At 33.6% G+C, this 20,840-nt stretch overlaps 4 protein-coding genes across 15 annotated transcripts; 1 reads left to right on the plus strand and 3 right to left on the minus strand.

Annotated features, from left to right (window-relative positions):
* The first annotated feature begins 1,342 nt into the window (after window positions 1-1,342).
* On the plus strand, window positions 1,343-4,727 carry LOC101246980 (protein RER1A-like). Its single transcript, XM_004231827.5, has 3 exons — window positions 1,343-1,822; window positions 3,937-4,117; window positions 4,229-4,727. The coding sequence occupies exons 1-3, from the start codon at window positions 1,458-1,460 to the stop codon at window positions 4,280-4,282; spliced, it is 600 nt and encodes a 199-aa protein (XP_004231875.1). The 5' UTR covers window positions 1,343-1,457; the 3' UTR covers window positions 4,283-4,727.
* Window positions 4,699-7,166, minus strand: LOC101246680 (UPF0481 protein At3g47200). Its single transcript, XM_004231826.5, has 2 exons — window positions 5,726-7,166; window positions 4,699-5,614 (listed from the first exon to the last, which is right to left on the minus strand). Exons 1-2 carry the CDS (start codon window positions 6,706-6,708, stop codon window positions 4,966-4,968), a joined length of 1,632 nt encoding a protein of 543 aa, XP_004231874.1. The 5' UTR covers window positions 6,709-7,166; the 3' UTR covers window positions 4,699-4,965.
* An 805-nt stretch (window positions 7,167-7,971) lies between these two features.
* Window positions 7,972-16,427, minus strand: LOC101246392 (peptidyl-tRNA hydrolase, mitochondrial). Of its 12 annotated transcripts, none has more exons than XM_069294072.1 (12): window positions 16,177-16,356; window positions 15,289-15,389; window positions 14,579-14,684; window positions 13,708-13,824; window positions 13,500-13,584; window positions 13,345-13,412; window positions 11,743-11,793; window positions 11,577-11,650; window positions 10,812-10,870; window positions 10,650-10,726; window positions 8,959-9,104; window positions 7,972-8,766 (listed from the first exon to the last, which is right to left on the minus strand). In XM_069294072.1, the coding sequence occupies exons 4-11, from the start codon at window positions 13,822-13,824 to the stop codon at window positions 8,973-8,975; spliced, it is 663 nt and encodes a 220-aa protein (XP_069150173.1). In that variant the 5' UTR covers window positions 14,579-14,684; window positions 15,289-15,389; window positions 16,177-16,356; the 3' UTR covers window positions 7,972-8,766; window positions 8,959-8,972. The 12 variants fall into 12 exon arrangements, with proteins under 12 accessions (XP_069150173.1, XP_069150170.1, XP_004231873.1 ...); XM_069294069.1 differs by having other exon boundaries at window positions 7,972-8,358; window positions 10,650-10,738; window positions 16,177-16,314; XM_004231825.5 differs by lacking the exon at window positions 15,289-15,389 and having other exon boundaries at window positions 7,972-8,358; window positions 16,177-16,427.
* A 1,628-nt stretch (window positions 16,428-18,055) lies between these two features.
* LOC101246103 (cysteine proteinase mucunain-like) lies at window positions 18,056-19,712 on the minus strand. Its single transcript, XM_004231824.5, has 4 exons — window positions 19,181-19,712; window positions 18,822-19,057; window positions 18,608-18,745; window positions 18,056-18,518 (listed from the first exon to the last, which is right to left on the minus strand). The coding sequence occupies exons 1-4, from the start codon at window positions 19,620-19,622 to the stop codon at window positions 18,243-18,245; spliced, it is 1,092 nt and encodes a 363-aa protein (XP_004231872.1). The 5' UTR covers window positions 19,623-19,712; the 3' UTR covers window positions 18,056-18,242.
* Window positions 19,713-20,840: the final 1,128 nt, after the last annotated feature.

Raw genomic sequence — 20,840 nt, forward strand, 5'->3', positions numbered from 1 at the left:
CTTTCTTTTTTTAATGTATCTAGTAGAAATACAATACTTGAAACAAAATAAGATACATAAATAATAATGTATCATACACTAATTTTTTTAGTTATGTTCAAATTTATACTAAATGTGTCTGATACATAACAATTACCAAACAATAATGTATGGATCTCAAATTTAAAATCTTATGTACCACTTTCTTTTTTTAATGTATCTAGTAGAAATACAACACTTGCCAATTTAAATTGAAAGGATCTTCATGATCTCAAACAAAATAAGATACATAAATAATAATGTATCATGCACTAATTTTTTAGTTATGATACATAAATTCAAATTTATACTAAATGTATCCGATACATAACAATTACCAATTAATAATGTAAAGTTCTCAAACTTAAAATCTTATAGGCAACACTTTCTTATTTAATGTATCTAGTAGGAACAGAACACTTATCAATTAAAATTGAAAGGATCTTCATGATATATCTTCTCAAAAGTTTTGGTAATTTTGAATCAAATTTAAAAAAATCTTCAATGAAATAATTTTGAATCTCAAAATTTTCAACAATCATGAATCATAATCAAAAGGATATTTTTTTTAAAAAAAAAAAAAATTACCCAATCTTATCTCTAGATGGTGTTTGTATTAAGCAAAAAGATACAAAGTTGGGGGTTGGGGGGGTGGGGTGAGCTAGGCTTTATCTCAAATGCGACACATTTTTGTGGTGATCACGTCATTATTGAGTAAGCCAGAAAATAGCCAAGCTTCTGGCGAAATTATCATTGTATCCTTCATAACTCACCTCGCTTATTTTTTAAAAAAAATTATGAAACAGAGAGAAAGACGAACAAGAAGAAATTCAATTTTTGAATTTTTTGGTTTGTTAAACTATAGGATTTTGAATTATTGACAATAATTTGGGGTGAAATAACGTAATTTATGGAATCTTAATTTGATTTCTGTCTTTTTTCCCCTTAATTAGTGCAAAAAATGGATACTATGAAATCTTAATTTTCAAGTTTTGTTTTCCTCGATAATGCAACAAATTGATACATAATGTATCAACAATAATGTATCTGAATCCTTAATTATGTATCCGAAATGTCTTAAAAATATGAGATTTATGTAATTACAAAAATAATAGGTATAAAAATTTTACACTATAATATGTACGTAACTTTATATTTTTTTTGTCTCAGCTTATGAGGTATAATTTAGATTTTGAGAATTAAATAATTAATAATTAAAAATATATTAAATAAAATTACAAATTAAAATAAACTCATCTGAATTTTAAAAATTAAAAATTACCACATATGAGACCAACATGTATGTATTATGTGTTTTTAAAATTAATTTATTACTTAATCATAATTATCTTTTGTGTTTTTTCACTCAGCTGTGAGTGTTAAGTATTTTCAAAATTGAAACAACCCTGCCGTACTTGAAAGAAACACTCTCCAACTCTATGGATATTAATACGGCCGGCGCCGGTGCCGGCGATGTTACTCCATCCGGTGCTTTTTGCCAATGGACTTCATCTGCTTCTCTCTCGTTCCAGCACTTTTTGGATAAAACGACGCCATATTTACTATACCGCTGGATTGCGTTTTTCTTCATCGCTGTCCTGTATGTCGTGCGAGTGTATCTGGTGGAAGGATTCTACGTTATCTCGTATGCCCTGGGAATCTATCTTCTTAACCTCCTCATCGGTTTCCTCTCGCCGCAAGTTGACCCGGAGTTACAGGATTTATCTGATGGCCCGACTCTGCCGACCCGAGAAACCGACGAATTCCGCCCTTTCGTTCGTCGCCTTCCTGAATTCAAATTCTGGTATGTTTTGTGCCAATTCCTTTGCTTCGTATATTTTGCAGCTTTTGTCGTCTTAATTTCTAAGTTCTATATGGCCGATCAGAGACTAACCCTTGAATTAAATTTCCGCGCGCTGTACCTTCTGTTTGTTTTGGAAATGTATACCATTTGTAGCACAGAGAGAAATGAAATGGTTGATTATGATTTAGCACTCCTTCTCAAGTAGATTATACTGAAAATAGCAGTAAATCGGCAAATCTTTTAATATTGTACTTCGTTATATTTAAGTTTGAATCAAAATTCCTTTTCTCTTTATCTTTAATTTAGGAGGAAGTCTTTAAGGTTCCCATTGATTTTTTTCTTTAAGTTAAACCTGCAAAGGCTTAGCTAGTAAAGTGAGGTTGAGACTTTTGATGGTTAACATGTGCTGTTTAGAGACAGCAGATTTTGATCATTGGGTTAAAAAAAATTGATTTTTAGTCTAGTACTGCAGATGTTGATTTTGGTGAATGCATTTTTGTTAGTGAAAGATTTGATGTTGTACGTGAGATTGCCAATTTCCTCTGATCCTGCTCAGTGCTCTATAGTAAGTTTTAGTTCGAAACATGGTTCTTTCCAACTGCCAATGGCTATTATGTATCTTGAGCTAGATATAGACAGCAAGACTACTGTGATTCACAAAAATTGTTTGCAATGAAGTGTGACAGATATTCTTTTGGATAAGGTAACATTTTATAAATAGAGAAATACACCACTTTTGCCTTAGGTCACGAAAGCAGTTAAAATCTTGTCTTAAGATTCATTATCAAGACAACTGAAGTTGGAGCCAGTAAAAGCTGATCCTTTCCATCTCTGTCTCTCTCTTCAACACATTAGTGTGTGTGTCTAAGTGCAGAATTTTAAGCAAATTAGAACTGCCCCCACCCCCTGCAAGCACACGCACACACACGAGAAAAAAGATATATGTTATACCTTATGCATGTATGAATTAATTAATACATATGTAGTGAAGCATCATTGTAAAAGGGAAAAGGTCAGCAGAAAAATGAGCAACCGAGCATTGCTTTGATATTCATATAGTCAGTGATTATGTTTGGGAACCATGGTCTTGTCTATTTAAGAATCTCTCTATTTTTATGTATAAACCCGACAATTTGCAAATGTCAATTTATTCATTCGTCTTGATAATATATTTCCCTGTTCACTGATAAATCGACTAATTAAACTCACATTTCTATAATTGACTTGATCATCACGTATTTCTTGTGTTTGGGCCATGATGTTCATGTAGGAGTTAACGAAGTATGGATACCTTGCATGCATGATCCAAGCTGATGTCCCTTCTGTTCTTAACTCAATGGGTGTTTGTCCTCTTGGTAGCACCGTCAGTAGTAGAAAATGCTTCCTCTGACAGCTGGTTGAAATTTCTAGCTAACCATTGGAGCAATTGATTGAACTCCAGAAGTATAATACTTTCTAAGTGCAATTTACACTTCCTTTCATAGATAGTTAAACATTCTGCTGGTAGAGTGGTGATAGTATGATAAGGTTCAAACTAAACGACGATGTCACAGGGCTTCATAAAAATATAAGACCAAAATGGTGCTGCTGCTGAAGTATTAGATACTATTATGGTAGACACAGGCATGTATGCAGGTGCATGCCTCTTGATAGGGATGTCACATATTTAGCATTCTTAATATGCATGCCTCTTGATAGTGATGTTGCATATTTAGCATTCGTGTTTATTGGCTAAAAATGGAGAGGATATTGTCGCACACTCTTTTGACTGGAGTTACCGAATGATTTGTACTGTCTTGACTGACTTTTGTTGTTGGTGTAGGCCCCCAAAGAGGATGCTCCTAGAGAAATACCGTGTATATCTCTTATGTTTCGATGGGCATTATAGTGTTTGCTTGCCACCCAAAAAATCAATAGATCAGTCCCTTGTTTGCTTTTGTGTTTATTTTTCTGTCACTGGCATGTTCTAATTTGAGTCACGATATTTTATCGGTTAGCGCTGCCCTTTGTCATCTATGTCTAAATTAATTCCCATGTGCCAAAACCTATATAAACAGTGTGTCTAATTTCTCAACCATTTAGGGCATTGATTTTTTCTGTGTTTCTGTGTGAAGGTACTCAATTACCAAGGCGTTCTGCATTGCATTTGTGTTAACATTTTTCAGTGTATTGGATGTGCCTGTATTTTGGCCGATTCTCGTTTTCTATTGGGTTGTGCTGTTCACACTTACAATGAGAAGACAAATACGACACATGTTGAAATATAAATATCTGCCATTCTCTTTTGGGAAGCAGGTAATTTTAAACCTTGCATATTTAAGTAAATTTCTCTTTACTTCTTTGTTTACATGATCATCCTTTGTGACTAAGAATTGTGTTTCATCCCAATTTCCTTCTCCCTTTCAGCGGTATGATGGAAAGAAAGCAGCTTCATCAGAGAGTGAAGATCTTCTCCCGTAGACTGAAACGTCTGCAGCAGCTGCTTACTCTATGAAATTTACATCATGCTGCTGTTAATTGTCTTTTCTTTTCTGCTTCAATAGCCATAGATTTCTAGGATGCTACTGGGACTGGAAGAAACTCTCAGGAGAATCAGTATCAACGTTATGGTTACATTTTGTCTCGGGGCATATTTTATAGTGTAATGATATCTTTGTTTTCCATTTGCACAGCTTTCAGAAAATTATGCTTTATAAATACCCTGATGTATTATAGTACCTTTACTTGGTTTCTACCTATGTAAAGAAGCTTGCCAGTGCTCTTGTTAGTAATCTGCTGGCTTCTACTATGCCAGAAGCCTCTCTGTGGAGCAAATAAAGAGTTGAATGTAGTTAGTAAACAGTAATTATTGAGATCAACAATGTTCCACATGTAAGTTCTTTGAAAAATTCAGTTTGACATATCATTTGAGCATTCTTCACAACTTGTATATTGAGCACGGTCTACCGAAGACCATGCCATTAAAAAAAATGAGAAAAAAAAAAGAACTCTCCTGACTTCCGTTCCCATCGACCAGTCGATGTAAAAGCGCACCAAAAAAGGAAATAGTAATTCAAATGCCGGTGTAGCTAGGCGGTTGTGCTCAGCATATTGGCACAATGTATATTGACTATTGTTTATGAATCTGGAGAATTGAGTGAGAACTAATGAGGTGGTCTGTAATAGCCATAAACTCCATAAAACGTTTGTGCAAAGGTGAAGAGTATCAAAATAACAGCAGCAGCAAAAGAGATAATTGCCCATGGGTTGTTGAAATACTTATGCCTTAAAGTAGCACGCCAAGCATTCCACCTGTGGTCATAGTACCGGTTAATTTGCTCGGATAACTGTGAAAGGTAGCTGTCATTGACGTCGAAAACAACCTCTTGACAAAGCCGGTTGAAAAGGTCAGCAACTTCAGCATCATTGCCAAGCCAATGCTCAATTATTCCACAGTAATGGAGGTACTTAACATCCTCTGGTGAATCGATCAAGTTGTCCAAGAAAATTACGTATGAAGTTATGTCATTGGTGCAGTCAAGGTGACACTGCTCAAAAGCAATCAGGTTGAGGAAAAGTGACTTTGTACCATCATGAATTAAAAGCCGAGGCATTTTGAGGATTCCTTTCTTAAATTTTACATCCCAGAACCTATCAGTTTTCCTTTTCTTGAACTTAACCCCAGCTTCTTTCAGCTCTGAAACACTATGAATCATTTGCTGCCTGCGTTTGTCTGCCACCCGACTCGAATGTGACCAACGCTTGATCCACGTCCTAGGTGTTGGCTTAGGCCCTGTCTGCAAAAGGCTCCTCCTGAAAATAGAAATGACAAAATTAGCTCACTTTTTTAATCAAACAGTTCAAACAAACTGGGAAGGGGTTGAGTCATGAGTCGTTTATTGATTTAACCCATTCTGACTGTACCTGAAAACATCGAGGCAATGAAGTCCAGCAAGGTCTGCTAATGGATCAAAAGAAGCAGAACGTCCCATTGATGACTCCAATTTGGTCAAGTCACTCTTCGTCAATGGCTCATCAGTTGGCATCAACGGATCAAAAAACCTCAGAGCTAACCTAGCTACAATACCTTTCTCATGAGGCATATCAGATTGAATCCCATACAATCGATCAAGGATAAATAATGGAATTTGATTCTCAATCATGATCATATCTCTCTGAATCGAATGCATCGACCCCCTCATTGCGAAAACCGGGTCGTTCCTCGCATAACCAAGATGCTGGAATCCACCAGCAACACCACGAAACAGTTCGAGAACAAAGCAACTATCCAGAACCATCATTTCAACAAACTCATTACTGTTCATTGCAATTGTCCCTTCATAACAGGCGCGTGCTTTCTCTTCGAGCTCTCTCACCGCATCAATATACATTTTAATTTCCTGATCTGTCCGCTTAAGGATTTGGAGAACGGCTCGCCATTTATGGCGATCCATATTCCGGAGGCGCTTTTTGCCATGGTGATAAGGACCTAAAGAGACGATTTGAGGTATATAAGCTTTATCATCATCTCTTCTTAGGCTTAAAGGGACTCTGTAAATAGAAAGTTTCGCCCATGATCCAGCATCATTATCTTGCTTAGCTTGCTCTAATTTGTCCTTAATGCTAATTACCCATTCGGATTCTGGTGATTTTGGACCTTCTTCTACAGTATGAACATTTTCCTCAATGGTAATTTTCAGAGAATCTGCTGGATGATACTCTTCTTTTTGCAACAGGCGGTGTTGTTGTTGTTGCAGGGGAAATTCTGGAAAACTAATGGATCTGCTGGTGGTGGGAGTAGGAGTAGGAGTAGTAGGAGTATTTTGAAGACCAGCATCAACAGTTTCTTTGAGCTTGAGGGTAATGAGGTACCAACTCAAAAGATCTTTGTTGAATACAGCAACCATTTTTATTTTATTTTTTGACTTGTTTTCTACTTTTCTTCAATAGATTGGAATTTTGATCATTCCATTAAAGCAAGAAAAATGTTTTGCTTTTATGAAGACTTTAACTTACAAGCAAGTCGTCGCTTAGTATAAAAGAAGAAATGGTTGTAGGATGGTGATGTTGAGCTAATCCAACTGGAGAGAATATGCTGCCTACTGGACCCCTCTTCACTATAACTTTTTTCTAATAATTATGGTGTTCGGATCAGCTTTCACACCTCCACTAATTTTGTGAAATATTTGTCATCTTCCATTGGCAAGTATCATATAACTCTGGTTGAATTTAAACCTATGACTCTCAACCTAAAGAAACTAGTTCTTCACGTTTTTTTGACTAAATACTACTACTACTACTTACTTATGATCTTGAACACTCTCTTATCAGTTGTATAATTTGTAAGATTAAACTCTCATTTGGCAATTTGTTGCGTGATCAAAGGTCAACTACTTGATCTTTTAACTAATAGGAACTAAGTTATTAAACTAGGAGGATCTCATTCACATGTGCCTTAATCTATTTGACCAGGTGGGAAATCATTAAAAAAAAATTGAAACATGCTGCAAATTAAATATCTGAAATTAGCTGTTGACAGTTAAAATTAGCTATTGGGTCTAGTAGTTCACTATAAAAGGCTACTGATTGGGTCATCTGTTGTTTCTTCCAATTTAATTGCCAATAAATAAACAATTATGTATGTTAAAAAGAAAAAGAGCTATTTCCACAGATGGGCAGCTGACAGGTTTATAATTTCACGGAGAATTTTCTCTATCTCAAGTCGTTGTTACTAACAGGTTTTAGTCATGTCAACAATCAATAATCATTAACTCATGTCGATATTACAATATTTTACTTTCATAAGCAAATCACGGTAAAATATATGGTATCCTTTACGTTAACAAAGGATAAATCTTTTTTTTTCCTTATTTAGAAGTAGGCAGGCATACAATATTCGGTCAGCTCAAGGGAAAATGTTTTAAAGATAATTTTTCTTTCATGATTCGCTCATGTTCTATTTTGTCAACGTATAAAATGAAGGACCCTTCAATAAATTATTGGAGTTTTGGTTACATCTGTGTGGGGCCGGGGTGTTTCATGGAAGTATTTAAATAAGTTTACTATTTGAAGTTTGACAAATCTCTCTTTAAAATAATTCCATATTCGTTCACGTTCTAAATTTGTCAACACACAAACAGAAATGCATAGCAACATATAAACCCCTAAAATAGAAAATGTTTACAATATTTAATAATCAACTAAATAACAAAATATCACATGAATTATTACATGTTAATAATAGTCCTGTAATTTTGAGTTGTCAATTTCATATTCTCTAGTCATATGATAAAGTTAACCTTACCATTTTCACGGCTGATATATATTATGAATGCCAATGTACAATTATGGAAAGACAATACAAATGGTTCTTACGCAAAAATTTTACTCCCATTTGGTTCCTGGAGCTCCTTTTCACCAACTTACAGTTGTCGAATAAGAAGTGATACACAAATTTTGTACAGGAAACCGGAGAATTCTCAAAAGTCCTGCAATTTTTCTGCACTTCACATAGCTGTATTCCGAGAATTTAAGTGAGTACTTGATCCTAGCTCAACCTGCACAACATCCACCCTTCTTAAAAGCATATAACGTGTAATAGGATGCAGCGATGGCAATGGAACGTCCAGCCGCACACCAATTCAACACCCACAAGTGAGCTAATTAAGTTTTAGTAGCTTACAACGAACAGAGCTTATACATGAAAACTAAAATAGTAGAAAGGAAATCACACGCAAAGGAAGTGATGCTAATTGCTATTGTGGATTTTATGGGTGATGTCAAAATCACATCACACCAACTAGAGATATGCAGTTCTAAATATTCCTTTCGTCACTTTATCATGGATTGATAAGCATCTAGGATTACTTGGTTTCTTTTTGTCCAAGTACAAGTAATTCCGAAGGAGCAAAAGCAACGTGAAAGCTTAACCAATTAAGATAATTGCCAGCTTCTTAAGGATATATCTGCAGGGATGAAATAATTTAAGACTATCAAAAGCATACTCTACAGTCGCATTATACAAGGTAGAGGGGAGGGGGTCATGAAATGTTCATTCACTTATGTTTAGCTAAAATGGCCACAGAAGACTCTTATTATTTCTATTTAAACAATCAATGGAAACTAAAGAAGACACAGCAACAGCAAGATCTACAAACCTTTATGCATGACGTCACGTTGGCAATGTCTGCAATCGTATGTGCTTGTACTTCTGCGTTGTATTGAAACAATTAGAACTTTCGGAGAAGCCTTTGGATAAGACTTGCTCCAATGCATGTGCTCCCTCCAGTAATGCAGCATCAATCTGTCAGTAAAATGTATAAATCTTCAACTCAAAGTGGATTTAGAGCTACAAACAGCAGATACATTTGGAGTTCTTTCAATGCTCAAATATATTAGTTTTATCAAGCAAAGATCTGTTCGTTCTAACGTGATTTCAACGTCTGGAGCATGGGTACTTCTAAAACAATGTTGATTTCCATTTGATATTGTCTATGAGAAATTTTAACTGGGTCCAAAATATTTTTTTCATTGGTTGTATTCTACAAAATGTGTAATCTGCACATGTTACAACATGTCTAACAAAATTTCTTTTTGCAATGACTACATAGATAAAAGAGACATATATTTATCCAAATTGATGGTGGAATTATTGGAAGGATATGGAGAATCCAAATAAACAATGTGTCTCAAATTTCCAAATTTAGAAGAAGAGCGTTCTTCTAAATTGGAGAAATACAACAGTTTGTTCAATAGATTCTCCAAGGTCTTTTTCATTTTTTTTAAAAAAAATATCTATGGTCTTCACTGTTTTATCTACTCAATAATAAGTTTTGTTGACTAAATTCACACATATGCATTTCATAAAGGGTGGAAGATCGGCGGTTTGGGCTGATTAGGGCGGGTCAAGATGGTTTAGATCAATAAACTGCCCACAGTTAACTTGGGCTAAACTAAGTGGATCATGATGGGCTAAACAATGGGTTGTATAACCCAAGCCTAATCCAACTTTTGTTCTTTCTTTTTTAGAGTTATCAATCAATAAACATACAATTGCATACCTCAGAGACAAAGAAAGATAAGAGCAGAAAATGATATATACAATCAGCCATGTCGGCACAGTGCCCCTGATTCATTTGACGAAGTTAATATTATTATATAATCATCTGAACTGTAGTTTTTGTTTCCCGGTTTAAGCTTTGGGAGATGTTGCAGGTCGCATTTGGGCTGAGTTAGTTTACGGGTTAAAACGGGTTGTCTAAATCAGCCCATCAGAAAAATCAGTAATTGCTCAACCTATTAAAATACTGATGGGCTTGGGCTAGTTTTGTCACCTCTAGTTACATGTATATGCATTTGTTTGCATTCTAGTTATGGTCCTCACATATATCTGAATATTTATGGAGTTCACTGGGTAATGCCACTAAACTATAGAATATGATAGACAAAGAGCATCAATAAGAGAATGAAGAAGATTTGGGAGACAATCTGTTATGTATTGCATGGTAAATATGGCTAGTTAGAAATAGAAGATGATTTGACGGGAAGAAGGAAATGATAGCTGCTGTAAAGTTTTAACGTATTTACAATTTACTGTTTCTGGATAGAGGTTTTTTGCTATGTTGGTTTTTGTGAACTTGCAAGAATCTTTATGTGTGTAACCTGAAATGTCCATTTTCTCGATGCCTTTTATTTTAACTTTTGCATTACCTTCTTGGTAATGATATTTGAATAATTTTTTTAATAACATTACCAAAAAGATATTCAAGAAAAGCTTGTAGAACAGAAACAAGAAAAGGAACATTAGGGAGTCAATTTTATGTAATAACTCAATGAGTTATGAACTTACTCGTTCTCTTGCAGTTAAATTGAACTTTTGAAGCATGAATGCTTTGGGATCCATCTGACCAGGAGGTCTTCCAATACCTAGCAAGAGAACTATGTTCAATTTTCATAGTGAAACTCAAAACACCAAAAGAGAAAATTTAGGTATTTCAGACTCTCGACAAACCTATCCTTAACCGAGGAAACTCTCCATTTCCACGAAAATGATACATCACACTCTTTAACCTGTAAAGAAAGAGAACCGGATCAAGTTTAACAGCAACCGAAACTGCACCATACATAAAGTGACAGAGATATCTTCTGGTACGGAATTACCAACAAAAACATGAAAAACCTGGCAAAGCAAACAAGACAGATTTCCAGAGGCAGAGAAATTCTATGCACAACTCAAGAAGTGGTCCGGGCGCATGTTATGGACATCCTAACAAAATATTATGCTAATCATATTGTGGAAAGAATAACTTGAGTAGGTTTTATTTCTGGTGTTCTGACCTCTTTTTTTTTATGACAAAGGAAACCCGCAGCCACTACCCTTTGGGTGCGCACAGGGTAAAACCCGCTCTCCTTTGCAATAGCTCACAAACCACATACAAGAGGCAATCCGCACTAAGCAAGCCCGGTGCGACGAGCTCGATCCAGAAGACAAACCCCTTGCTTTCGCTGGCAAGGGGTTTCGAACGTGAGACCTCCAATATTGGAAGTCCCAAGCGCAAACCACTGGTCCACCCCGAAGGGGTTTCAGGTATTTTGGCTATGTCAAAAAAAAATGTTGGCTAGGTATACAATTATATCATTATTAAGTTCATTAAAATTCCAGCTATGAACCTAAATAGATAATTCACTGCAAAATTGAACAGATGGATGGTTTCATGGTACTGAATTAAAGGTTTTTTTTTAAGTAGATTTATGTAAAGAAGAATTCCATTCATACCCGTTATGTCTGTTATGACCTCCCTTGGGGTGAAGACGAAGAACTCCACATGGTAAATCCATGTCATCATGAAACTGGAGAAAAAGACATGTGGAAAAGTATAAACATAACATGATCAACATGTCCAATTAGATCCTAAAAAATATGAATAGCTAGTATATCGTACCACGACCACACGATTGAGAGGGAGCTTGTAATATGCTGCAAGTGGGCCAATCTGGGGAAATAGAGAAATGAGAGGGCATCAGAGAAATATTGTTCACCTTGATAACACTAAACATCAATGAAAAGCACGATACATCTCCATTCCCCATTAAAAACATCAGAAAACATCAACGTCCAACAAGTAGAAATCTACTGGGAGTCACAAGAATTTGATCTTTTATTTGCACATGTAAACTGGAGTTTGAATGACATAAATTGAGCTAAGTAATGTGCTATTTTCTATTCATAGAAGTTCTCAAAAAGTTCACTTATTAAGCAGAGGAACTTAATTGTCTGATGAGAGTCTATTAAGTATAAACATGCTTTGCATACTAGGGGAAGCAACGGCTGGGACATGCCCTTAACCTGATTGCAAGGGAACTAAATCTGGAAAAAACAATCGGACCAGGCTTGCATTTGCATTTAACTTGTGAACAGTCAAGTCTTGACAAAAACAGTCAATTGTCAGACAAATGTAATAAATATTGCCATTCAAAAACATGCCCCCCAAAGTGGCTAAGTCCATAGGAAAAGCTAATCCAATGAGTACTAAGGTCCATGAGTCACATCATTTTTCCACTGCTTTCTGGAAGACTCTCTACCTCCACAAGGTAGGAGTAAGGACTGCGTAGACTCTATCCTTCCCACACTCAACTTGTGGAATTTCAATGGGTTTGTTGTTGTTATTGGCAGCACAAGACTGCTATCTGGGTTGCTTAGTTCCTGGAATAAAAGTGATCAGCAATTCACTACCTAACTACATAAAAAAATAACTCGGTAACTTCTTTAAGATTGTTTCAGTGATAAAATTACAAGAATCAAAGCAAAGAAAGTCTTATATCAAAATTTCAAAGAAACATACATAATATAACAATTCAGAGAACAACTGAACAACATTTTTATTAGATTAGAATCATTTTTGGCAAGAATTTGGTTAGTTAATCACGAGACAAAGCTACTTATCTGACTTTCCCTATTCAGTGTTTCTTGTTAACTTTTGACAAAATAACCCTACCAATTACGTCAATGTTGGACTTGCATTCCACGTTCAGTGGTCAAAGACCGACTGCATCCAGTAACGACAAACTTCAGCATGTGTTAACTGTTCTTGAAACTAACAGAGAAAACTACTCCAAAATTATTTAAGGTTAACAGAGAGAAATATGAGCTAAGAATTGAAAACATTAGGATTAGCATCTTACTTCTCTGAGACAAATAGTTGGCACTGGAAGTTTCCAGCTGTAAAAACTATTCTAGAGATCTACAGCTTCACCGTTCACCATTCCACCCACACAAGGAAACACTATACATGGCTGGATGATGATAACAATCAATATAACCACCATTTCAAAGAAGGGTTTACTCTAAACTAATTAAAAACAAAATCAGCTAGATCAAGCGAAATAAAAATTTACAAGTAAACCCACTGTCACTATGCGACAGAATACACTTAGACTACCAGCTTTCATTCAGACACATATTTGAGATAGAATCCAAGCAGCACCAGTCATGAGCAGAAAAAGAAAAGATTTATGATACAAGTAAGACTTATTTAATTGCTTACGGATTCACCACTCAAATTCATGTAAGTCAGTGGCTTTGCAAGGAGAACTGGCATACCATTGACAAAACCTGAGAATTGGTATATATTAACAATCTTATATGAAGATGTACTTGGAACACTTAAAAAAACAGAAATCAATGTTTAACTAAAGAGACCTTTTCCAAACATAGCTTTACAATGTATTGTCTCCATATGAATCCCTTGTGAATTTGCGAATGCATCAAGCATTTCAAAACCAACCTATAGCGGAAAGAAAAGATAAAGCTCTTAATGAAGACCACTCGAGTAAGATGGAACCCAAAATAGAACAGGTTTTATGCAGTCTTTCTGAGAAAGTAATGTTAGTCCAGCAATAGAGGTTACATTATGTCTCGTTCCCCTGTATTTATCCCCAGGATTTCCCAACCCAACAAAGAGCCACGGCCGAGGAGAGCAAGTGCAGAAGTTGCGCCGACAAATCCTTCTAAGCATCTCATTCATCTGCAGTGAACATCAATAAGGTTAGATAAAGAAAAAGGACATTGAAAACATTTGAGGTGGCTTTTTGGATTTTTAGGGCATGCTTGGACATGGTTTCCATGATTTGAAATTAACGACTTTTGAAGTTGAAATTTTGTTTAGACATTGAATTTCTTAAGTTGTGTTTTTTTTCTCATAAAACCCCACAATTTGTAAAAGCTATCGAATTTCTCAACTTTATACAATTTTAACAAATGAGCAACCCATAGCTCATAAACAAGACTAAGGTGCGGGTGTGTCGAGTAAAACTTATGACTACCCTCCATCGTTAATGGTAGATACTATCACATAATGCCTTAAAGGCCTGTACAAGTAAATTACAATAAAGATCATTTAGCCATTTAAGTAGAAGATCGTTTAGCCATTCAAGCACTAGATCTTAGTTTATCTTATGAGTGTATTGGCTATGTCATCAAGTATACAAGTGTGAATATACTATGGCCATTTGTTTTATTTATAATAAGTGACATATATACCATGTGACTCCAAAGAATTTCAAGTAAAAACACATATGGTCATACGAAATGTTATGAGAACTTGACTTGAAAGGTGTAAATGAATACTAATAAGCTTTGACAGTTAGACAAGGGAATGTAACATAAAGAAAATGAAGATCTTAGTTCTATATCTCATGTAAGCTGTATTGGCATGTACAAAAGAAATATGTGACATAGGGTGGTGCCATAATGGAGAAGGAAGTTTTAGCTTCACATACCTTGGGTTCTTTTCTAGCTAAGGGTAGTTAGTTCCCTGAAGCCCAACCGACTCAACATACATGGGTGTAGTCTTTACATAACCAACCATTAGCTTCCACCATCTAACTGCAACCAATCAATCCAACACAATCAACTACAAAACAATATATATGTTCATCAATAACCCGTAGGTTCATCTAACGGATCCTTCTAGTATTCTTCACATATCCTCAGAACTTATCAAATTCCTCAACAATTGTTTAAAGTAAATTCTCTATTTTCCAACTTACCTTAACTCAATATTGAATATACCCTGTCAGTAGGATACCCAAAAGAATTCCACTTTTATCAACAATTTTCTATCTTCTTTTCCTCTTTCAAGACACCCAATTTATTTCAAGAGTAATGAAAAATTCAAATCAAAATACTGATTTCCACTTCACCAATACATCCCAAATACGTCTTCTATAATTATATTACATTATATGTAGAGAAATTACCTATTGAAATCAAATTCCAACTTGAGTTTTTGATGAATTCTCACAGTTCTTGAATGAAAAATAGTACTTCTCTAACAATTTAGTACTATTCATCTGTTTCCTCTCTCAAGAACCCTAATTCATCAAACCCATTCCAAGAACTAACACAAAAAATCAAATCAAATAGTGGTTTCTACTTTGTAATACATGCCAAATAAGTCTTCTAATTAAATTATATGTAGAGAAATTACCTATTTGAAATCAAATTCCAACTTGAGTTTTTGATGAATTCTCACAGTTCTTGAATGAAAAATAGTACTTCTCTAACAATTTAGTACCATTCATCTGTTTCCTGTCTCAAGAACCCTAATTCATCAAAACCCATTCCAAGAACTAACACAAAAATTGAAATCAAATAGTGGTTTCTACTTTGTAATACATGCCAAATAAGTCTTCTAATTATATTACAGTACAGGTAGAGAAATTACCTATTTGAAATCAAATCCCAAACTTGAGTTCTTGACGAATTCTTACCATTCTTGAATGAGAACTGGAATTTTTCTAACAATTTTCTATTCATCTGTTACCTCTTACAAGAACCCTAATTCATCAAACCCATTCCAAGAACTAACACAAAAATTCAAACCAAATAGTGATTTCTACTTCGTAATACATCCGAAATAAGTCTTCTATAATTATATTACAGTATATGTAGAGAAATCACCTATTTGAAATCAAATGCCAACCTTGAGTTCTTGATGAATTTTCACCATTCTTGAAAAAAAAAATTGAAACATTCCTAACAATTTACTATTCATCTGTTTCCTTTTTCAAGAAACCTAATTCATCAAACTAGAACTAACTCAAAAATTCAATTCAACTTCACAATACATCCCAAATACGTGTTCTGTCAATGTGTCAAGTGTACTTGAGTTCTTGATGAATTTTTACTATTCTTGAATGAAAACGAATACTTCTCTTAACAATTTGCCATTCATCTTTACCTCTTTCAAGAACCTGATTCATCAAACCCACTTCAAGAACTAATGCAAAATTCAACTTAAACAGTGATTTCCACTTTACACTACATCCCAAATACGTATTATGTAATTATAGTCGAGTGTAGGTAGAGAAATTACCTATTTGAAATCAAATTCCGACTTGATTTGTTGATAATTTTTCACAATTCTTTAACAATTTAGGACCGTCGTATGACTCTTCTCATTAGAATTCTTGATAACCTTAAACCTCTACTTGATACCACTGAAGAATGAAAAGAAACGGAGAGCACCTCACGTTTTACTGGAAAAAAAAAAAAAGAATTAAGCGGAAGTGTTTTTTTTCTCTCCTAGTACTCTAATTTATAATACAAAAAGTTATAAAGTGACCCACGTAAATAATTTTTTTAAGAAATTATATAATCTTATGAATAAATAAATTATTGTTCATTAATTGAAATATTCTATTGTATGTATCGCATATTTATGAAAGTACCGAGATACATTTAGCTATAAAATTATAATAGTCAACTTTAAAAAGTTAATCTGAGAGAGTTATTAGGACCATATTTGTCCTTTCTTTTAAATTCACGATAATAGCGAAAAATGGGGAGTTCCTAATTAAAAAAATAAAGCAAACTTTAATTTATATTCATGATTATTTTTAACTTTGAAATAAATTTTTATTTTATATAAATTTCATAATGAAATATAGTAAACGTAATATTTATGATTGTAAACTTTCAAAGATCATAATTTTAGAAAGTATCACTAATCAACAATAAGTGTAATCGTTTATTCTTTACTCCCTCGTTCCATAATAAATTAAGTTTTGAGCTTTTTTTATTTTTCAAATTAATTTAAGTTTTTAATTTTCAAGATTATTTTTTTAAAAAAATCAATTTTACCCTTTAAGTTAGTATTGAAATTAGTTATTATAAGTAATGTTTAGTTATTTTTTTACAATAATTAATCAAAAATAAAAAATCATGTTTAATTTATATCCTAAATTACTTTTCTCAATGGATGTGAAACACTTCAAAACTTGAGTTATTATGAAATGGAGAGGATAATATAATTTTTTCGCATAGTATAAACAGTTTATTTACTCTAAGCAGCATTTGTTTTGTAGAATTTAAAATAAATGATCGTCTTATATAAAAATATAAACTTATAACTCAATTTTGATATAAAAGCAATTTCAGATCCCAAATTTCATACCCATATTCAAACGCTTTCTGTATAGGGATGGACCCACGTATGCACTTTGATGTACTCAACAACTATTAATTTTGTATCATACGATAGAAATTAAAAAATATTTATATAAAATTAATAAGGAGCCTCCAATAAATAAATTATTTAGCTGGTTCAATAACTCACGATGAATGCTTAAAATTGTTTTAGTGATCTAAACACATCCAAATTTCGCTATTAAATCTCAACACATTGTTTTTATTAAGTTAAGAGAACACCCACAAATTTAAAAGTCTAAATCTGCCACTTGAATGAGCAACAATTGGTCTTTATATTTGAATATTATATTTACACAACTCATAATATTTCCAAAATGGTCGTAGTATAATTGCTAGTAATTTCTTATAGTTTTGATAAAGAAAAATTAATGTAATCAATGAGTAAATGAACAAACGGTGATTTTAAGAGTGACTGATGATAAATTAACATTAATTGATAACGAATAAATATGATTCAAAATAAAAAAGAGAAAAATATTTTTTCAAAAAAGCATATATATTCACGTTGAATATCTTTTCAGTTGATTAGTCAAAAGATTAAACATACACAATTTAAATGATACCAAAGTGTTAAAACGAGCCTTAATTTAAATGTCAAAATACAAAAAATTGAGACAAGGTTAAAATCTATTTTTATATTTAATCTATAAAAAAAGAAAAGGATAATATTATATGCATAAAAGAGAAGACATAAAAACATTATTTGATAACATGCTAGATCAAGAAAATGACTTGACAAATCTCTCTTTTATCAGCACACAAAATCAAAGATAAATAGTACTTTTCATTAATCAAAACACAAACAGAGACAAATGCATTGCAACAATAAAAATACCCAACCCAACTATTTACAAAATATTAATTTAATGATCCAACTAAAACAAGCCTGTCCTAAAATAACACATAAATCCATGAAATAACGCAATGCAACTGATAGAGATAAAATTTTCTTCAGATACTGCTAATCATTTCTTCATTTGAATTTGAAGTAGTAATAATACGTTTATTTATAGCCTCCTTAATAGGATATGAAGCCTCCGTCATAATTCCACACTTGCCCAAATGACCATTCTTCACATTACGCTCCATTTTAACATAACCACTTTCTCCCCACTTTGTGCCCCATGAGTTCCTCACTAACCAATAGTCATTTCCATCTTCACTTCCGTACCCAACCACCACAACACCATGGTCTACTTTCTCTCCACAATCCCCCGTAAACACGCCCTGATTAAAAAAATAAAAATTTAAAGTCAGTAAGTTCAGAATGAATTGTACGTACTATTCAATACGAAAAGTTTTGAGTTTTGAATTACCGAGGTGTAGAGTTGGAAAGCCTTCCCAGAAGCTTCGATGGCTACGCTAACAGGTTGATGAGCTACAGCTTTTTGAAGTGCTTTTTCATTTCTAGGCACGTCTTCATAATCATCAATACTAACAACTTTTGAATTTTTCTGTAACATTCATTACAACTTTGATCAATTAGAATTGTTCACTGAGTAGTCAATATAAAATTTAGTATGGACTAACCCGAATAGGATCGCATCTACCATCAACGCCGCGATAAGGATAGTGATTTTCAGTGTCCATGCCACCATTGGAGATGATGAACTCGAAGGCATAGTCCATTAGGCCACCATTACAACCACCGTTTTGAGATCTGTCACAATCTACAAGTTCTTGCTCGGATAGTGTGATCATCTCCCCTGTTACGATTTGGTTTATGCCTTCTACTGCTGCCACTGTTGAAAAAGCCCAGCAACTTCCTGTAAAAGCCCAAATAGGAAAACGTTGTCATGTAAAAAGTCCAGTGGGCCAAACATGCCATTCAAATTCTTCATTTTATTTCTAATGAAATGATTTATAATCGCACAAATAGAAAAAAATACCACAGCTCCCTTGATTTTTGATAGGAGCAACAGCGCCTTTCTTCCTCCAATCAACGGAATGAGGGAGCAACTCATTGGGCGGCGAAGCATAACGCTGGCTTGTGTTTTTGGACTTGACAAGGCGACGCCTAGCGTCACTTTTCGTGCCCAAATACACAGCCCGGTACTCGTCGTTCGTGAGATCAGCAAATTGGTTCAATCCAACTTTAAACGTGCGATTTTCGGAGGCATTATATTCCTCGATGAACCTCAAATTATCTTTAAAAATCTCGAATCTTTTTTCCTTCTCACCCAAGGCATTATATATTTTTCCATGCTCTGCCAGCCACTTTTCGTATAAAATACCCTCTTTATTTTTGTGATCTATGATGGACATGTCAATTGCATAGGATAAAGACGAAAACAGGGCTAAGAGAAGAGTAGTTATTAAGGTTTTAGCCATGGCTGACAAAGTGCAAAACAAAACTTTAACACTTGTAGTAGGGAGAAGTTTAGTGCAGTAGAATGAAATGAGGCTTAAGGGATAAGGGAAACCCACTTGGGTTTATATAGATGGAAGATATGGATATTATTACTAGTTTTTTTTATTTATTTTTTTTTGGGATAAAGAAAAAAAAAAGTAAAAGAATTTAATGTGGTGTTTACATTGGGACAGGAATGGGGAGCAAAGTCTCATCTCATGGGTTGTGGGAAAGGCAACTGAGATTTTGTAAGACCAAACCGCCAATTCACCTAACTCATCAAATGACATCCAAATTTATTTTTTTTTGAAAAAAAAATCATAATCAAAATTCATGTTGTAAATAAAAGTTTAGTCTTTGCATATGTAAGAGTTAGACCGGTTGAACAAACCGACTAACTTGGGAGTTAGGAGTTAAAGGATATGAAAATACTTCATTCCTGAATTTTTATTAGATAGGTTACTCTTTTCGAAAAGTAATTTAATTAATTTTTAAAGTTAAATTTTTTTATGTTAATTTGATAAAAATTATAGGAAAAGTACTATAAATTATACCTTTTTACATATTAATATAATGGAAAAATATCTTAAAATGTTAGTTAAAATTTATATAGTTTGACTCTAAAATAGAAACCTGACAAACAATTGCGAATGAAAAAAATATTAAGTTTGCAAAAATAATTACCTAATTGCTTAAATTATACTTTCACCATTTTAAAATAATTAAATTGTTGAGCCAGAAAAATTAGGAGATAAATAAACACTATTATTCACTTTTGTCCTTTTAAATATGCTTAAACTTTTCTTTAAAATATAAGTAATTTCGAGTAAAATTATAATATGGGCAATTAGTTCTTTTGAAATTATCACCTAGAAGACGTAAATGATGGACATAAATGGAAGACATTCCAATAACTCTTTGATTTTTGAACTATTCAATGGTTTTTGAAGTATAAAAAAACTTAACAATTGTCTTATTTTCAAACCGAGGGAGTATGTGTATAAATTATAATCAATATATACCTGCATTCAAAAATAAATAGTATTCTCTTTATCTCAATTTTATGTGATGTTTTTCATTTTTAAGACTCAAATCATTTAAGTTTGGTTAGAAAATTGCTCATAAAATCTTTAAAAAAAATTAAATGAAATTTATATATTTATAAATTACGTAAAATATTATAAATCACAATAACTAAT

Source organism: Solanum lycopersicum, chromosome 2, assembly GCF_036512215.1.
Source record: "Solanum lycopersicum chromosome 2, SLM_r2.1".
NCBI lineage: Eukaryota > Viridiplantae > Streptophyta > Magnoliopsida > Solanales > Solanaceae > Solanum > Solanum lycopersicum.